Here is an 18,840-nt window from a genome sequence, read left to right as displayed (position 1 = left end):
CCAGGAGACATTTCACTGCAGGCAAGCTATATAAATACTTTTCAACACTGACGATCAGCTGTTTCTCTCCTTGACAGGTTACGAGCACAACTTCGATACCTATGATGACAGCTTCATAACTGACCTCAACACTCCCTATGACTATGAATCTGTGATGCACTATGGACCACTTTCCTTTAATGAGAATGATGCACCCACCATCACAGCCAAGATCCCTGCATTTGATGATGTCATTGGGCAGCGCCTTGATTTTAGCACCATTGACATAGAGAGGCTTAATCGCATGTACAACTGCAGTGAGTTATGATGGGGTTGAACAACGGGATTTCGAAACTGTCATCTCCCTGCTCACCTTGGGTCTGTGCACTCTGTCTTTGTGGTGATCTTCTCTTTTCTTTCCACTTTACTTTGAAGGGCAGAGACCCAGGCACACTAGAACTGATCTTGTTTGTGTCTCTAGAAGGGAGATTTTTGTAAGCTCTCTTTAGCGTCCTTTATAAACCCAGCATTTCATTCATCCAGCATGAACAATCACTCATCTGTATCAATGTGTCTAACAAGTGTAAGTGGAGAACCTGCTGTGACTTAATTGAGGACACAACAATTTGGTGTTAATAGACAACTCAGATTCTGAAATCAGAGCTTCATGATATTATCATTTCTGGACAAATTTAGTGAAATGGTAGGAGTGAATTGTTGGACTTGGAGTCAGGACACCTGGGTTTGAATCCTAGCCTTGACTGTTGTTCAACTACCCTGAACCTCAGCTTGCTCATCTGTAAAATAGGCCTACAAATCCTTGCATTATTCACCTCCCAGATGTTGTGAAGAATCTTATAAAACTCAAAGTGAAGTAGAAGTACACTACAATTTCTAGACTTTCTATCTAGAAGTTAATTGCCTTTAGAAAGAAGAAACCTTGATCTTTTGAACCATGAATTTATATGGCACATTCTTTCCAGCTGCAACTCATACCCTTCTGGACCAGTGTACTTTTGAGAAGGAAAACATCTGTGGCATGATCCAGGGAACTAGCGATGATGCTGATTGGATTCATGAGAGAGGTGATAGTCTTGGACAAGTGGATCACACTGTGGTTGGACAATGCACAGGTCAGTGAAATAAGATAAATGGGGAAAATTAAAGGGCAGTCAGGTTGTTTACTAGGTTGATTTGGACTGCCTCAAGTCAGCATTTTTTTCTGGCATCTAGATACTTTTATATGTAGGAATCTAATAAAGGACAAAGGGCATGTTGTATACATTAACTGAATGAAAAAGACAATCAAGGACAGTGCATGCAAAGAAAAGATAAAACTGAGTGACAGGAAAGTTGAGAGGATGTGTGATGAGCAACGAGAGAAGGAAAAAGATGATTCACAGGTTCAAAAAGTCAGCTTCAACAAAGTCAAGATGGGGGAAACAGCTGAATAACTGTTTGAAAAATGTCTTCAGGTTTTAGGGGACCAACTGCTCAACATGAATTAACAATAAGATAGTGGAGGTGAGACATTAAGAAAGGAATAGTGTCCAGGACCAGGGAGAAGGTTTTCCCTGTCTTTTTTTCTGTTCAAACCATATTTCATTTAGTTCTGGGCAGTGGATTTTAAGATGGACGTTAACAAGATGAACAACATCCAGAGGAGGGCAAGCAGGAAGGTGCCTTACTGGAATCACTTAAAAGACTTGAAGACTTTTGTAGTTGTTTTCAAGTATTTGAAGGGCTGTCATATGGATTGAACTTATTCTTCTTGGCCCAGAGGCAGAACTCGAAATAAGTGGAAGTCCCAGAGACAAATTTCAGTTTGATGTCTTCTTTCCTTCCTTCCTTCTTTCTTTCCTTCCTTCCTTTCTATTTATCCATTTATCTATGCCTATCTCCCTCTTAACAATTCAAACTTTATTGCTGTACAAAAGTAGAACAGGCTGCCTTGATAGGAAGTGAGTTCCCCATCATTTGGGTTCTTCATGCAAAGGCCAGGTAACCACTTACTGGGGATAATGTCAAAGGGTTTCTTATTCAGGTTTGGACTGGACTAGATGGATTCTGAGGTCTTTCTAACTCTGAGAGACTATGAATATGAATATCTTCTTTTGGATTTTTGACTGGATCTGTTATTTCTTAGTATAAGGAATTTCCAGTGTGGAGATTTCCTCTCTCAAAGCAGATTGGCAAGCCATTGTGTGGTGTATGGTCATGGAGAGTTGCCATGTTGTCCAGAGCCACTTACACTGACAGCATGCTTTAGAAATTGGACTTGAACCCTGGCCTTTCTGACTCTGAGTCCTGCTCTCCATGTACTATACCAGGTCATCTCATGTGAATAACTTAGGTACTTAAAAATATAGTCTTTTAAGTGATTTGCTCAATGTCTTCTGAGAGTCAATAGGTAGAAATGACATCTGGGGTTAGACTTTCTACCCAAAGCAGGTTGGACAAATACACAGCTGCCTTATGGCAAGGCAAATTTCCTTTCCTGTATCCCAGACAAAGATAAAATCTCTTTTCTATCTTCAAGGTTATTAAGTCAGCATTATGTTATCTCCTGGTGATACTGAAGATGTTCTTGAAGCCCAATTATAATCATAAATCTAAGGTCTGAATCATAATTGCTTATAAGTTAATAATTGATTTTCAAGCAAGCAGCAAAAGTGATCTTTAAATGGGAGGAATTTTTTGTATACTGTTTGAAATGTTCAAAATGTTACTGAGAAAAGACCACCTCAGCCTTGAATAAGTTTCTGGAATTGCTTTATGAGACTCTGATCTATAACTTATTCCTCTTAGGAAGGAGTAGTTTCTACAATGTAAAAATCTGGTGTTTGTTGTAAGATATTAGATAGTTTTTAATCAGCTGAGAAAAAAATCATAGGTTATACAGCTGAAAGCAACACTAAAGAACAGCATGTCCCACCCTCAGTCAAGCTGGTGGCGATGCGGGGATTAAGGCCCAGTGTTCTTTTTCTCACAAGGTTCAGTGTTTAATGAAGGCTTGCCATGTGTAGAATGGTGCATGAGGCCTGGGAAAAAATGCAATGTTTGGCTAAGATATTCCTGACCTCACGAGGTTTTCATAGTGTAGTCTATCTTTCTCCTAGGGATTTCCTGTGATAGGGGAACCCACTGGGATCTACTTCTCACTTAAAATGCTGTTGGCTTTTTTGTCAAGATATAAGCAACACAGTGAATAGAGCACTGGACCTGGAATCATTTGAAATCCAGCCTCAGACACTTACTAGCTGCATGAGTCTGGGCAACTTACTTAACCTTGATCTCTCTCAGTTTCCTCTTCTGTAAAAGAAAGATAACACTCGTCTTCCAGGATTGGTGTGAGGATAAAATGGAATAATATTCATAGAGTTTTTTGTAAACCTTAAAATACTATTCAAATGATATATATGCACACACATACACACACATATATGTATAAATATGTGTATACACACATATACATACACACACACACATACACACACACACACACACACACACACACATATATATATATATATATATATATCCACAACATAATATGCTTTTATATAACATATATGGACAGCTAGGTGGCCCAGTGGATAGACTGTGGGGACCTGGAGTCAGGGAGACTCCTCTTTGTGAGTTTAAATTCATCCTCAGACACTTACTGGCTGTGTAAGTGAGCAAGTCACTTAACCCTGATTTGCCTCAGTTTACTATTCTGTAAAATGAGGTGGAGGAGGAAGGGCAACCACTCTAGTATCTTTGCCAAGAAAATCCCAAATAAGGCCATGAAGAGTTGGACATGACCGAAAAATGACTGAAAAACAATGTGAATTATACATTTATATATAGACACGTGTGTCTATGTAAGAAATATACATGTGTAGTATATGTGTATATATCTTTATATGATTTAGAGACATATAGATATATAAATCTATATCAAATGGATATAGATATTCTAGATTTACTTATTTGTGTTCATGTAGTTTCCCCCTGGTGGAATATAAGCTCTTTGAGGGCAGGAGCTGTTTCACTTTTGTCTTCACATCCCTAGCATCTAACATAATCCCGACATGCTGTGGTTCAGCAGAGATAACAATGCACTCAGAGATACAAGGACTTGAATTTGAATCCAGACTCTACTACTAGCCCAAGGTTACTCCTCTGATCTCAGTTTTCCCATCTGTAGAATGAGGTGGTGGGGTTAGATGAACTATGAGATAGGTTCCTTTGAGTTCTAGAGCTTTGATTCAATGTGTAGAATTCTTGAGACTCTTCTGATTGTAACAAGAACAAGGTTTAAATCACATACAAGTTTAATACTTAGTCATGTCTTTTCCATTAGAGATAGCCTGGCCTAACGGAGAACTTATAGAAAAGTTTAGTACAGTTTATGCCCTGATACATGACTATCTGACCATAAGCAAGTTGTTTACTCTTGTAGTGCCCCAGATAATCCTAGAAGACCAGACACTGGAGAAGAGTTACCCAGAGCTCCCCATACCGAACAAGAGTTACCAAGAATTCCCTATACCCAACCAATCAATCAATAAATATTTATTAAGGACCTACTATGTACCAGGCACTGTGCTAAGCTCTGCAGATATTAAAAAACAGCAAAAGACAGTCTGCCTTCAAGGAGTAAACAATCTAATGAGGGAGACAAACATGCAAACAAATATATACAAAGCAAGTTATACATAGGATAAATAGGAGACAATTAACAGAAAGAGGGCACTGGAATTAAGATGGGTTAGGGAAGGCTTCCTGCAGAAAGTGGGATTTTAGTTGGAACCTAAAGGAATCCGGGGAGGTCAATGGTCTAAATGGAGGAGTGAGAGCATTCAAGGCATGGAGGCTGTCAAAGAAAATTCTGGGGGGCCAAGAGATGGGGTATCTTGCTTGTGGAATAGTGAGGAGGCCAATGTCACTGGATTGAGGAGTACCTTTAAGAGAGTAAGGTTAAGAAGACTGCAAAGGCAGGAGGGGACTAGGTTATGAAGGACTTTGAATATTAAACAGAGCATTTGGTACCACAGGTCTGGACCAAAATTTAAAAAAATGTATAAGGAAGACGTGTACTCTCGGGTTAGTATATCTACAGTGACTCCTGGAGCAGAGGCAGCTAAATCCATATCAAGCAATATAGTAAATAGTCTGAATAGGATTCTTGAGTCCATAAATTCCCAGGTTTCCTTAGACATATAAACTTTCCTTCCGTGGAATGCACCTATGACATTATAATACAAGTTAATGAGAAAATTGGATTTGCTTCAGAGAAGTTGATTGAAGAAAACTGCTTAAACAAATTTATTCCCTTCAGTAAAGAATGTGTAGGTAGCAGGATATAAGCAGAAAAAATACTGACACAACAGTCAGAGAAGCTGGGTTCAAATCTTGACTTTTCCACTTAATAATTGTATTACTTTGGACCAGTCACCTAGTATTATCATAGGAGCATAGGCTGGAAAGGACCTTATGGGACATCATATGAGGAAACTGAGTCCCATCAGAATTAAATGACTTGCCCAAAGTCATACATGTAGTAGGTGGCAGAACCAGGATTTAAACTTAGATCCTCTGAGACCAATTGGAGTCCTTTCTTCACTCCCCCATAACATGCCTGTCCCTATGCTGGGTACTGGAGATAGAAGGACAAAAATGAAACCATCTTCATCTTCAAAGAGCTTATGTTCCACTAGGGAGAAATAAGATGTACACAGGTGAAGTAAATATAAAACATATACAGGCATACCTTGGAGATATTGTGGGTTCAGTTCCAGACCACTACAATAAAGCAAATTTCAGTATTTTAAAAAATTTCCTGGTGCATACAAAAGTTATGTTTATACTATACTGTAGTCTATTAAGTATGTAATAGTATTATGTCTAAAATAATGTACATATCTTAATTAAAAATTACTTCATTACTAAAAAATGCCAACCCTCATCTGAGCCTTCAGTGAGTCATAATCTTTTGGCTAGTGGAGGGTCTTGCCTTGATGTAAATGGCTACCGACTGGTGGTTGCAGAATGTTGGGGTGGTTGTGGTAATTTCTTAAAATAAGACAACAGTGAAGTTTGCCTCATTGATTGGTTCTTTCACTTGGACACTTAGAGGACTTTGTAGGGTTATCAGTTGGACTGATTTCGATATTGTTGTGTCTCAAGGAATAGGGAAGCCTGAGGAGAAGGAGAGAGATGGGGAAAGAGGGCTGATGGAGGAGTCAGAACACACACAACATTTACTGATTACATTGCATGTCTTCTATGGGTGTGGTCTTATGAATATGGTCCTGAAACAATTAAAATAGTAACACCAAAGATCGCTGATCACAGGTCAGCGAAAGAGTTTGAAATTTTGAGAATCACCAAAATGTGACGTGATGTCAGCATATGCTATTGGGAAAATGGCACCGATAGACTTGCCCAATGCAGGATTTTCATGAACCTTCAATTTGTAAAGAACATACACGCTGAAAAACAATATCTGCAAAGTACAAAAAAGCAAAGTGCAATAAAACGAGGTATGCCTGTCATGGGAGAGAAAGTAGGCAACATTCTATGATCCACACAATCTCCAGTTGGAAGGGACCTCAGAGGCCATCTAGTCTAGTCCACACCTGAAGAGGAATATATTTTGCTTTACTCCTGATAATTGGCCATTTAACCTCTGCATGAAGACTTCCAATGAAGGGCACTCTACTGTCTCCTGAGGCAACCTATTCCTTTTTTAGGCAGCTCCCAATGTTAAGAAGCTTTCCTTCATAAAGTATTCTTTTTTCTCTTAAACAAATCCCACAAATGCTTGTTAAGAGTCTGTTGCCTCCACAGCATTTTGTTATAGGCTAGCGGAAACGTACAACCCATGCTTCTGCCTCTATCTAATATTTGATAGAATGTCAACAGCAAAGAGTGAATCTCATTCACAAATCTGAGGATGAAGGAAATGAAGGGTATGTTTTCATAGTGGAATGTAGCACAAGTCAGTGAATTCTGTCCTGGTCTAGATAGCCTGTTGGAAGGATGCCTGGTGAATATCTTGCTTTTTCATCCTTTTTTTTGGTCTTTGCCTTGATGCTGTCTTTACCTTTAGCTATGTAAATAGAGACCAGAGTGGAAGGACCTGCGATAAAGCATTGTTCTGTTCTCTTGTTAGAGGCAGGCTACTTCATGCACTTTGACACCAGTTCTGGGACGACGGAAGAAGCTGCTCTTTTGGAGTCGAGGATTCTTTATCCCAAGAGGAAGCAACAGTGTCTCCAGTTTTACTACAAGATGACGGGAAGCCCTTTAGACAGACTCGTTGTCTGGGTCAGGAGGGATGACAGCACCGGCAATGTCCGAAAATTGGTCAAGTTAGAAACATTTCGAGGTACTTAAAAGGCCAGTTTGAGCTTAATCAAATCCATTGAAACCATGGCTTTTGAATCTCTAAAGAAGAAAAATCAGATTAAGAGATTTTCTTTCTTTAAAAAGAGGATACCTGGTCACAGATAATTTTAGCATATTCTCTTCTCAAGAAATGTAATAAAGTCTTTTTTAAAAAAGAAAGTATACAGTATACCTTTTAAACCAGGTGCTTATGATTAATTTGATCAATCAGAATTATTAATTTGGGTGTTTTTGAGATAGATTTGAAGTGTTGGGTGAATATTTAACAATCAGCTCTCTGGAAAAAATGCACAGGATAGACTTTTAAGTTAAATCTGAATTATTAACATTTTCTCCATCACTTTAAGTCTAGACAATTAAAACCCTAAATTAAGCCCTGATTTGTAGCCTTTGTCAATTGTTAAGGTGTAAATGTTTGCTGCGAAAATTTAATTATTGTCTCCATCACACCCATGTCTTTGGACAATTGAATGATTTAAATCAACCAATTTTATTGAAAATCAAATCGGTGCCTGACAGTGGAGGGATACTTGGTTCAGGAAGATCATAGATACAGCACAGGAAGGGAATTGAGATGTATTAAGTTTCGGAGCTGGGAGTGAAGCTTAAGTACTGGGACTCCAAATACAGGGCTTTTTCTGCTGAACCAGGTTGCTTTCCCCAAGGTGATCATGACATATCCCTTGACCTCAAGGAGTTTACATTCTAGTAGGATAGCTGGGATACATATCCAAATAACTATAATACAAAGTTGAATGCAATCACTGTTGTGTGAATGATATAAAACAAATGTTTTAAAAACATTTGCAATGTAAGTTCCTTGAGGGCAAAGACTGTTTCTTTGTGTTGACAGAGTCTAGCATGATGTTTGGCACATGGTAGGCACTCCAAAAATATTTTGCAAATTAAATTGCATTTGCCCAAGTTAACTTAAAAAAGATTTGTGGAGTCATTAAAAGGCAAACCATTACTAGGACAACTGGTTTAATCAAGGCTTATAAGGGGGATATTTTAATGCCAACTATCATCAAGAACTTCAAAAAAATTAACTTTAACAACCTGCTTGATAATAGAAAGACATATGGTGAGTGTAATTAGAATATACCATGTAAAAACTGAGGATTCTATTGAGAGATATGGCTTAAAAGACATTCTTAAGGGTGTGCATGGCGAAAAAGAAGGTGGAGTTGTCATATAGTAAGAATTGGAGATGATAGATAGCCCAACCATTCCACTGGTAACCTCAAGTTGCTTAATAAAATCTTCTAGGGTATTTGGTGAATTCTCTATGGAAGACAAATGGAAACACGTGGATAAGAATTGTACAAGATGAGGTGCCATGGAGAAGGCAATATCTGCCCAATGGTGCAGATTTGCAACCATCTCTGTTTTCAAGTGCTATGCAAATTTTGTCCATATTCTCCCATAAATATTCCATAGAGCATCCAACAAACATCAGAGACCTTTCTCTAGGCTATTTTAAACTTTATGGGAATCAGGACAGCACATGGCCTGTTCATCTGATATCCCTCACTCTACATGTATGACTGATGTGTAGACTTATAGTTGCCCTTTGCATTAGTGGAGGAGTTTCCCATGTGGAGGGTTTACACAACTATAAAGTGAGCTTTTTATCTACAGATAGAATCCATTTATTTAGCACCTGTTGTGTGCAGACCAGTCTCTAAGACTTCTCCCCCTAATATAATCAACACAACTGTTGTGACCTTTGATAAATTTGTTTTTAAAGTTAGGTAAATATATGTCATGTATGACAATTAAAAGTTTTCATTCCAGTCCCATTATGGTATGTTTAAGCTTTAACATCTTAAGTAGGATAATCTTTAATAATTCTATTTATAAATGATTTCAATACAATTTAAAATTAATTTGGGCATTTTCACTTTAACATATTTATTTATCTTGATGCTTGCCCTGTGGGGTTTCTCTTTCTTTACAAGTCGAAAGTTAGGGCCAGCCCTAGACAATATATGGTTCAAAGTGGGAAAGCCTGTATTTGGTACCCTCTCATCTTACTTTTTCTGTTCTTTCTTCTGCTACTGGCTTTCTGGTGTCATGGAAAGTTTGACATGGTAATTGACCTGGAAAGCTCCTCACTAAAATGCCCAGTTCAGGAATGCTCTCCATGGCATAGCAGGAAGATTACTGGATTTGGAATAAGAGAATTTGGCTGTAACTCTTACCTCTCATTTTTTACCTGTATGACCCTGGACAAGTCATTTAACAGTTTTCTCATTTATAAAAAAAATAATGGCTTAGACTGGATGATTTCTAACTCCTCTTACAGTTCTAAATCCTATAACCCCATCACTTCTCTTCCCTTCTTTCATCCTTCTCTCAACAAAAGACTGGTTTCCCTAAACAGAGCAAAAAGAGAAGCTTCTGGAACTAATTTGCACTAAGGCAGAAGGAGCTTTAAGCAGTAGGTTTAACCCTACCTTCATTAACTGGATTTTAAGAAAATGCTTGTGAATTTAAGCAAACCTCTAAAAGGTACAACTTTTGACAATGTGAGAAAATGAAATGCTGTAATTTCAAGCAACAAAAAGATTTGCTTTTTGGGAGGATGAGGAATATCTAGGCAGGGGTTCCCACTTCCCTAAGTCTCAAGTACAGACTCAGTGACTCCATAGTTTTGATGATTGGATCATTTTGAACACTAATGCATTCAATGTTACAGGTATGAGGAAACAGAAAGCCTGGAACCAAGACCCAAAAGGAAAATCGTAGAATTAAATAATTACTGAGATAAATACATGACTGATCTGAATGAAACACATGGTTGAGCGTCATTTAACAGCTCGCTTTGTTTATATCCCAGGTGATAATGACTATGGCTGGAAAATTGGCCATGTGACCCTCAGAGAGGAAGTTAAGTTCCGCTACCTCTTCCAAGGCACAAAGGGAGACCCTGAGAACTCTAGTGGGGGGATTTTCCTGGATGACATCAGTTTGACTGAAACTCCCTGCCCCAGAGGAGTCTGGATGGTTCGAAACTTCTCTCAGGTCCTTCAGGACACGGTAAAAGGTGATGGGCTCTTAAGCCCTCGATTCTACAGCTCAGAAGGATATGGTTATGGGGTGACCTTATACCCCCATGGCAGAACTAACACCGACCGCGTTGGCTATGTTGGACTTGCTTTTCAACTCTACAGTGGGGAGAATGATGCTATCTTGGAGTGGCCAGTGGAAAATAGGCAAGTCATCATGACAATTGTCGATAACAATCCTGATGTCATCCAGAGAATGTCATCAAGCATGGTGTTCACTACCTCCAAGGACCATACGTCTGCAGGTAGGTAGGTGGCTTTTGGTATGAATGTGACCAAAAGCTTTGGAAAGGACTGACAGATGTGATTTTCTCTGTTTAAGAGAAACCAACAAAAACAATATAACAAGGTTATATCCTTCAACAGGCACATCAATGACCTGTTCTGTCTATTTTTGATTCCTTACAGCAAATTGCCTTTTTTTAAAGTTTTATTGATGCTTTTTTTTAACACCACTATCATTCCCATAAATTTCCCCAGCCTCAGAATTCTTTCTTCTAATGAAGAAAATCAAGTAAGCAAACTAACCAGCATAGTAACTCCATCTGACAATGCGTGCTCCATCCCATTTATGTAACCTACCACCTCTTTGCTAAGCATGAGTGCTTCACCATCTGTCCTTTAAAACTGATTGGTCATTGAATTTCAGCTGAATTCGGATATCATTTAGTGATTTCTTTTTTATCTTTATTAGTGTAGTTGTAGTGTGTGTTCTTGGTTTTACTTTCGTTACTCTGTATCAGTTCATATACATATTGCCCATGTTTCTTTGAATTCTTCCTGTTATTTTTTTAAAATTGATACATTTTTTAAACATCATGGTCATTCCAGGGACCAACCTTCAACTTCCTCCCTCTTTTTTTTTAACAAAGAAAATAGCTAGGCAAAAAATAATTAATGAATAACATCATTTGAGAATATATGCAACAGTCTGCCCTAGTCTATTTTTTATCATTTCCCATGGCACAATAAATGGGGCAGCTAGGTGGCACAGCGGATAGAGCGTTGTGCCTGGAGTGAGGAAGACTCATCTTCATCAGTTCAAATGTGACCTCAGACACTTACTAGCTGTGTGACCCTGGGAAAGTCACTTAACCCTGTTTGCCACAATTCCTCAACTATAAAACAAGTTGGAGAAGGAAACTGCAAACTGTTCCAGTAACTCTGTCAAAAAAACAAAACACCAAATGGGATCAAGAAAAATCAGAACAGCAAAACACCAATGTGACACAATAATATTCCATTGCATTCATGAATACCATAGTCAGTCAAGCTGTTCTCTAATGGACCATTATTTTGTTTCCATTTTTAGCCACACAATTTCAGTTCCTAGTTGCATTCTGTGCTGAGCTCAGGAAAGAACATTCTCCACTCAATGCCTAAGCAAAGTAATTATAATGTTAAGCTAAGAAAAGCAAATATATAATTATGAAGGTCAAATCCAGGACAAAACTAGAAATAAACAAAAAACAAAGCAAAAAACGGAAACCCCAAACCACTCCAACCTTTAAGCTACCATATAATGTATTCCAAAGCTAAAAATAATGGGTTCACCAGTCATCTGCTGACTGGGGTTGTCTAAGCCAATGCTTCCATTAATTTTTGTTAATGAAGAACTTAAAGCATTTTCCTTGTTACTTTTAACTTTATTAAATATCCTCAGCTTGGTGCTGCATACAACATGTTAAAATTCAAATGCCCTGTCATCTTAGAAGTCTGATCATCTGGGAAAAACAAAGAAAAAGACCAAAACCAGAAACACAACACAGCAAATCCTGACAGAACCTTAATAACAACAGAACTTCCAAGAAATGAACTTTTTTTTAAAAAAAAGGATTATTATTAGGGAGCAGATACAGCTGGACAAACCTGGTATTCAGTCCTTGAATTGTACTGTCAACTTCAAGAAACTTCTTTCTATATATAGCTCTCTTGTCATTTATTGGGGGAAGATAATCAGGGATAGATGTTTGGCTGCTCCAAAGAATCTTCTCAAATTTCTCCCTGGCTTGATTCCTTTGGGGAAAATATATTCTATTAGAAAACATAATTAAAAAAAACTTTTGATTTTGCAGCCATAAATAATTCTGTCATCTGGGACAGACCATCCATTGTGGGGACCTATGAGGAGAGCTGTGACTGTTACAGAGGCATCTCTTGGGGCTGGAGTGCCATCGTTTCTCATAAGCAGCTAGAAAAGCGGAGTTTTTTTAAAGATGACACACTTGTCATTTTTGTGGACTTTGAAGGTACCTGTCTTATTTGATTGCCTGAAGTAATCATGAACTCTGTGAACCTTTTTTTCTTTGTTTAGCAAAGAGCCACATGGCTCTTCCCACGTTGAACTACTGAATTGTTTTTGAGAGATTAAGGTGGAAGGAACTGTTTTCAGTGACCCTTATTTGGGGATTTATTAAGAAGTTGGGTGAGTCGGAGTGGTGGCACAGGCTTGTAGCTTCTGCTATTGGGAAAGCTGAGGTTAGTGGAATGATCGCTGAGTTCAGGAGTTCTGAGCTGTAGTAGGGCTAAGACCTGCCATGTACTCACAGTAAATCCACATTAACTCTCAGTAAGGGAGTCCCCTAGAGGTGGGAGGAAGCACAAGCCTGCCCACTATGGGGCAAACCAACCCAAGTTAGGAATGGACCACATCAAAGTTTCTGTCCTGATCTGTAGTGGTGCCAGGTCCATGAGTGTCCACTGAACTTCCAGCCTAGGTGAGATACAGAGATTTGATATAAAAAAAGCCAAAAACAAGCTAAAAAAAGTAATAGTAAAAGGAATCAGGACTTGCACAAAATAATGAAGAGTGAAATGAGCAGAACCAAGAGAACATTGTATACAGTAACAGCAATATTATTTTAAGAATAACTTTGAACAAATAAGTTATTTTGACTATTATAAATGCCCAGATTAACTACAAAGAACATATGAAGAAAGACACTATCTGCATCCAGAAAAAGAACTGATAAATAGAAGTGTGTATTTAATAATTTTATATATATATATATATAATATACACACACATATGTATGTATATGTATATATATATGTATGGGTGTGTATACATAATTGTGTATATGTATGCATATATGTGTATATATGTATGTGTGTATGTGTATATATATGTATATATATATGTATATATATATATATATATATATATTCATGTCTAATGGTAGCCATGTCTAGTTTGAGAGGAAGTGAAGGGAAGAAAAAAAAGAAAGTTATATGATAATTTTCTTGTATATTTGAAAGGCATAACAAGTTGCTCATAGTAGATTTGCAGTTTCATGTACAATCATCTTTTTTATTGTATTATATTATAGAAATGCTTGTTTTATTTCATAAATTAATTTTTTTTTAAAAAAAGGAATCTATCAGGTAAGCACTTGGATCAGTGACTTTTTGGCTTGAGCAACTCTCAGTAGGGGAGTTTTAATTTTTGTTTTGGAGGATGGAAGGCAGGGCAATTGGGGTTAAGTGACTTCCCCAAGGTCACACAGCTAGTAAGTGTGTCAAGTGTCTGAGGCCGGATTTGAACTCAGGTCGTCCTGACTCCAGGGCCGGTGCTCTACTCACTGTGTCACCTAGCTGCCCCCATGTCCAACTTTTTGTGACTCCATTTGGAGTTTTCTTGGCAAGGATATTGTAGTGGCTTGCTATTTCCTTCTCTGGCTTATTTTATAGATGGGAAAACTGAGGCAAGCAAGGTTAAGTGACTTGCCCAGGGTCAGACAGCTAGTAAGTGTCTGAGCTCAGATTTGAACTCAGAAAAAGAGTCTTCCTGACTATACACTGTGTCACCTAGCTGCCTCTTTATCACTACTCAATTCTCGCTAACTCTAAGGGATCAATGAGATGGCCTAGGATTAAAACATCAAACATATTCAGTTTTTTTTCCTTCCTAAGGGAATCAGGAAAAACCTTTGAGGTGAGCCTTAAGGAAGGGGAGCTAGGGCTTTGAAGAGGTGGAGGTAAGGGAAGAAGAGCTAAATTTGAAAAATAGCCAGAGTTTGGTTTCTTGAAGTAGGTAGATTTCTTGGCAGAAAGGGATCCTAGTTATGATGGAGGACAAGGAAGCCAGTAGTTACTAGAGTAGCTGACATCTAAATGATGCAGAGAGTGCGTCCTTTGTTGGCCATTTGGGGCAGATTCTGGAAAGGTGAGGTGCTCCTGCAAGTCCATGAGTCTGAGACCTGGGGTAATACTCTTTTGCACATAGGGCCCCCAGATAAGCTACCCCAGGTTCAAGGATCATCACTCATTTAAAACAATTACCTCAGGGGCCTCTTCAGATGGGTTTACTCTTTCCTATTTTTAAGAGAGAGAGAGAGAGAGAGAGAGAGAGAGAGAGAGAGACAGAGACAGAGAGAGAGAGAGACAGAGACAGAGAGAGAGACAGAGACAGAGAGAGACAGAGACAGAGAGAGACAGAGACAGAGATAGAGAGAGAGCGAGAGGGGTAGAGAGAGAGAGAGAGAGAGAGAGAGAGAGAAAGAAGAAAGAAATAAACAAAGGAAGGACTGGATTTTTCTACTTCCCCCAGAATGGAAATGCAAAGTTCTATTCACAGGCCTGATCTCGCTGTTGCTTAGCATGGGAACTTTGACTTGCTCTATTTCCAATCTGGGCCCATTGTTCCTTCAGGCAACCTAGGGGCCCTTCTACTCCCACGGGCTCCATGTATTAATGCCAAGCTTAACACAAACAGCCTGTTGGCTTAGCTCAGCACTCCTTAGCTCAAGTGATCCATCAGCCTCAGCCTGTCTGGCAGATGGAATTATAGAATATTTGAACTGGGCCTGGATGAGAACAAACAGTTCATCTAATGGACCATTTAATCGCAGATATCACAGACTATTGGGTCAGGTTCTATCCATGAGTGCCACAGAAATCTTAGGTTTTTCTAGCATCTTGGGGAATGAAAACTGATTGTGTTCACTGTTTTAACTTTGAGTCATCTGCATGATCCCTTCCTTTGTCTGTTTCCTTGTGAAGATATCACTCACCTTAGTCAGACTGAAGTTCCTGTTACCACAGCGAGACAGAGATCCTCAGGTCTGATTCTCCAAAGTCAAGAGCTTCAAACATCACAGGAGGATTCCAGGACATTGGTGTTAGAAGAAGACCAACCTAACAGCCCGGTTGCTAGAGCTGGGCGGCAGAAGCGGTCTGTGGAAAACACGGGCCCCTTGGAGGATCACAACTGGCCACAGTACTTCAGAGACCCATGTGAACCAAACCCTTGTCAGAATGAAGGGATCTGTGTGAACGTGAAAGGAATGGCAAGCTGCAGGTGGGTGCTGGGGGGCTCCAGGAACCCTGGGATTATCCTTCTACCTACTTCATATAGTATTCCAGACAAATTTTGTAGATCTAAAAGAAAAAACTTTTTACATTTAAAAAAAGGTATCCTAGCCCTTCCCGTGGTTTATATTTTCAGAGCAATGTGGCAGTTTTAGAGAATCACTTTCTGTCAGAGCTAGAAAGGACTTTAGAGCTCATGAGGATATTTTTCCTCACTTTATAGAAGAAGCTGAACCAATGGGGGAAAGAGAATGACTTGCCCAGGTTCATACAGCTGATTCTTAGCAGAGCCATAATTTGAATGAGGTTTCCTGATTCCTATTCCAATGCTCTGCCTGATTAACGGGGAGCGTCAGTTAACTCAGGGGGAACAGTCCCTAGCACCTGTAAGTTGGCTTTTCAGTTTGGACTAGTATTCACTTATTTCTCTCTCAGATTAATTCTTTTCAAAACCCTTCAAGTTAGCTATGAAACCTCTAGGTCTGTTGTGAGTATCAAATACAATAGCATAAATAAACAGCTTTCAGTGTCTTAAATAGTGCTATCTAATGGTAGCTATTAAAAATAGTAACAATGATATTATACCATTTTTATAGCCTTTTTATTTTAACCTGTGTTTCAGCTTAGTTCCTTTCTTCTAGCTTAAAAGCAAAGTCAGTGTTTTACTACCATCTTACACATTCTTCCTGCATCTTTCCAGATCTAAAATATTTCCAGAAAAAAAATGACTCAAAGTTATACTAAAACTGGGAAATAAGATTCCTCTGTGATAGGAGTCTTAGCACATGGAATGAAGAACTCATGTCATTAAACACTGGAATAGTTTCCCAAGAAACTAGAATCTGGAGCTGCACTTGATCCAAAGGATCAAATAGGACAATATTTCACAGATATATAAATTGAGGCTCAGAGGGGTTGAGTGACTAGCCCAAGGTCATACATAGACTGATAAAGTTGGGACTCAAACTAATCAATTGCAACATCCTGCCTCCCCTCCCTACTCTCTCACTTTACTAATGAGAAAACTAGCACCAAAAGGATCTCCAGGGTGCTTTCAAATTTTCAGTGTGAACCCAGGGCAACTAGTACTAGGGTCCTTAGGTGGTGGTGATGTTGGTGGCGGTGGTGGATCAGTGGAAATTCGGAAGTTGGAATCTGATAGCCAACAGGGTTGATCAAAAAAATGCAATTCTAGAATTCTTGTAATTCTGATCTTTTTTCCAATTTGGAGAATTCTTGGTTATGATCTCTCCTCAGAGGCTAGGCAAAATAATCACATCTAGAACTAAGAGAATAATTATTTATAAAGCTTGGGAGTATGCATGAGAATTATATAGTGAAATAGCAGCAGCAGTAGAAGTAGTGGTGGTAGTAGTAGTGGTAGTAGTGGTAGTGGTAGTGGTAGTAGTGGTAGTGGTAGTGGTAATGGTGGTAGTGGTAATGGTGGTAGTAGTAGTAGTAGTAGGGGTAGTAGTAGCAGACATTCTTAGAGCACATGACAAATAGGAAAAAAAGATCTATGGAAATTCTTTCGGAATAAGCAGACATAACTTCGTTGAGTAGGAGTCAAGACTCGTAACAAGTAAACACTATCGGATTTGTCACAAATGCAACCAGGGGTATCCTAGTAAATGTTCAATTACTGGTGGGAGACCTTGGCCCTTTTAAGCTAATGTCCTTTCAGGTTCTCACTTTGAGTGAGGCAACACCCATTCAGTGAATAGGGCTCTTTAAGAAGTGAGTCAAGGGATGGCCCCTTTAATAAAAAAAAAATCAAACTAGGAGGGAAGATGCTGTGAGTAGCTGGCCAAAAGAGAAACAGTTACTATTTACATTCACTCTGAGCCAGGAGGGCCTAAAAAATAACCATTATGTGGTGCTTGATTAGGGATCTATTGTCCAATCCATGAAATCCAGAGTGAATTGGGTTTAAAGCTTGGTCTTGGAGAAAGAAATCTTGCCAGTAAACTCCAAGTTAACTAGGTAGCTTTTGGACATCAAATATACCTTCCTTTGGGCAGAATACCCTAAGGTAAGGGGAGGAGAGGAGAAATGAGGAGAGGGGAGGGGAGGGGAGTATTTCTCTGATATCACATGAAGATTACTCGAACACTGGGAGACAGTATAGTATGAAAAGCATTGTCCATGGGGCTTCTTAAACTTTTTCCACTCATAACCTCTTTTCCTTTTGGCAGCTTTATTGGCATTGTGTGGCCTGAGGGCATGCGCAGTGCAAAGTGTGCCTGCTTTACGTTCAGAATCAAGGCTGCAGTGAAGTTGCACCATGCAACATGGGCAAGCACTGCCAGAAATACCACAGATTCATTATGTATTTGATTTTTACTTAATTTTTTGTCCTTGTGCATTCAGAAACCTTTTACTGTTGCCAATTTTTTGTGACCTTATATGGGGTCATGACTCACAGTTTAAGAAGCACTGAGGAGCCAGGAGGTCTGGGTTCTAATGTGGCCGTGGATACACTGTATGGTCTTTGATAGAGTATTTTATTCCTCGGTACATCAGATTCTAAATGAAAAATAGAGAATCAGATTAGATGTTCTCCATTCCAAAAATCTGTGAATCTATTAACGTCTGGTCATTTCTAACATTTGGCCATTTATGTTGTTTTTCCCCAGGTGTGCCTCTGGACATGCCTTCTTTTACACTGGAGAACGATGTCAGGCTATGCAGGTTCATGGAAGCCTCCTGGGAATGATGATTGGAGGAGCTGCTGGGACTATTGTGTTCACTATTGTTATCGTCTCCATGCTGTCCAAAAGGGTGGCATCACGAGGAGACTATTGAGATCTCTGGAGTAGTTCTCCCACAACCCCTTTTCCTTCCCTCCTTCTAAGTAGAGACTAGGTCCCTTCCTACCACCTGCATTCTAAACTGGCATCCTCTGAAGCGACCATCTCTCTTGCTTGTTAATGCCCTAATTTGAGTCCTGAACTAAATGATTTAGAAACTCTTCGGCTCTTACTAAAGGTACAAGTTACAAGATGAAGTCCATCGAATGAATTCATCTATGAAATTTAAAATCTCCTGTGTCTCTCTTAGCAAAAGGCAAAGCTTAAGGTGG

General features: G+C 39.0%; 1 protein-coding gene across 1 annotated transcript in view; it reads left to right on the top strand.

Moving 5' to 3' along the window:
• MEP1A (meprin A subunit alpha) overlaps positions 1-18,563 on the top strand; it is a 39,892-nt gene extending 21,329 nt beyond the window's left edge. The window contains exons 6-12 of the mRNA XM_036768344.1: positions 78-296; positions 963-1,112; positions 7,142-7,357; positions 10,220-10,693; positions 12,524-12,697; positions 15,450-15,747; positions 18,395-18,563. Of these exons, the coding sequence (XP_036624239.1) occupies positions 78-296; positions 963-1,112; positions 7,142-7,357; positions 10,220-10,693; positions 12,524-12,697; positions 15,450-15,747; positions 18,395-18,563 (1,700 nt within the window). The remainder of the gene's footprint in view (positions 1-77; positions 297-962; positions 1,113-7,141; positions 7,358-10,219; positions 10,694-12,523; positions 12,698-15,449; positions 15,748-18,394) is intronic.
• The last annotated feature ends 277 nt before the right edge of the window (positions 18,564-18,840 follow it).

Source organism: Trichosurus vulpecula, chromosome 7 (assembly GCF_011100635.1).
Source record: "Trichosurus vulpecula isolate mTriVul1 chromosome 7, mTriVul1.pri, whole genome shotgun sequence".
In the NCBI taxonomy this organism is placed as follows: Eukaryota; Metazoa; Chordata; class Mammalia; order Diprotodontia; family Phalangeridae; genus Trichosurus; species Trichosurus vulpecula.
The sequence above is the reverse complement of the archived record's forward strand: the minus strand, read 5'-3'. Positions and strand labels throughout refer to the sequence as shown.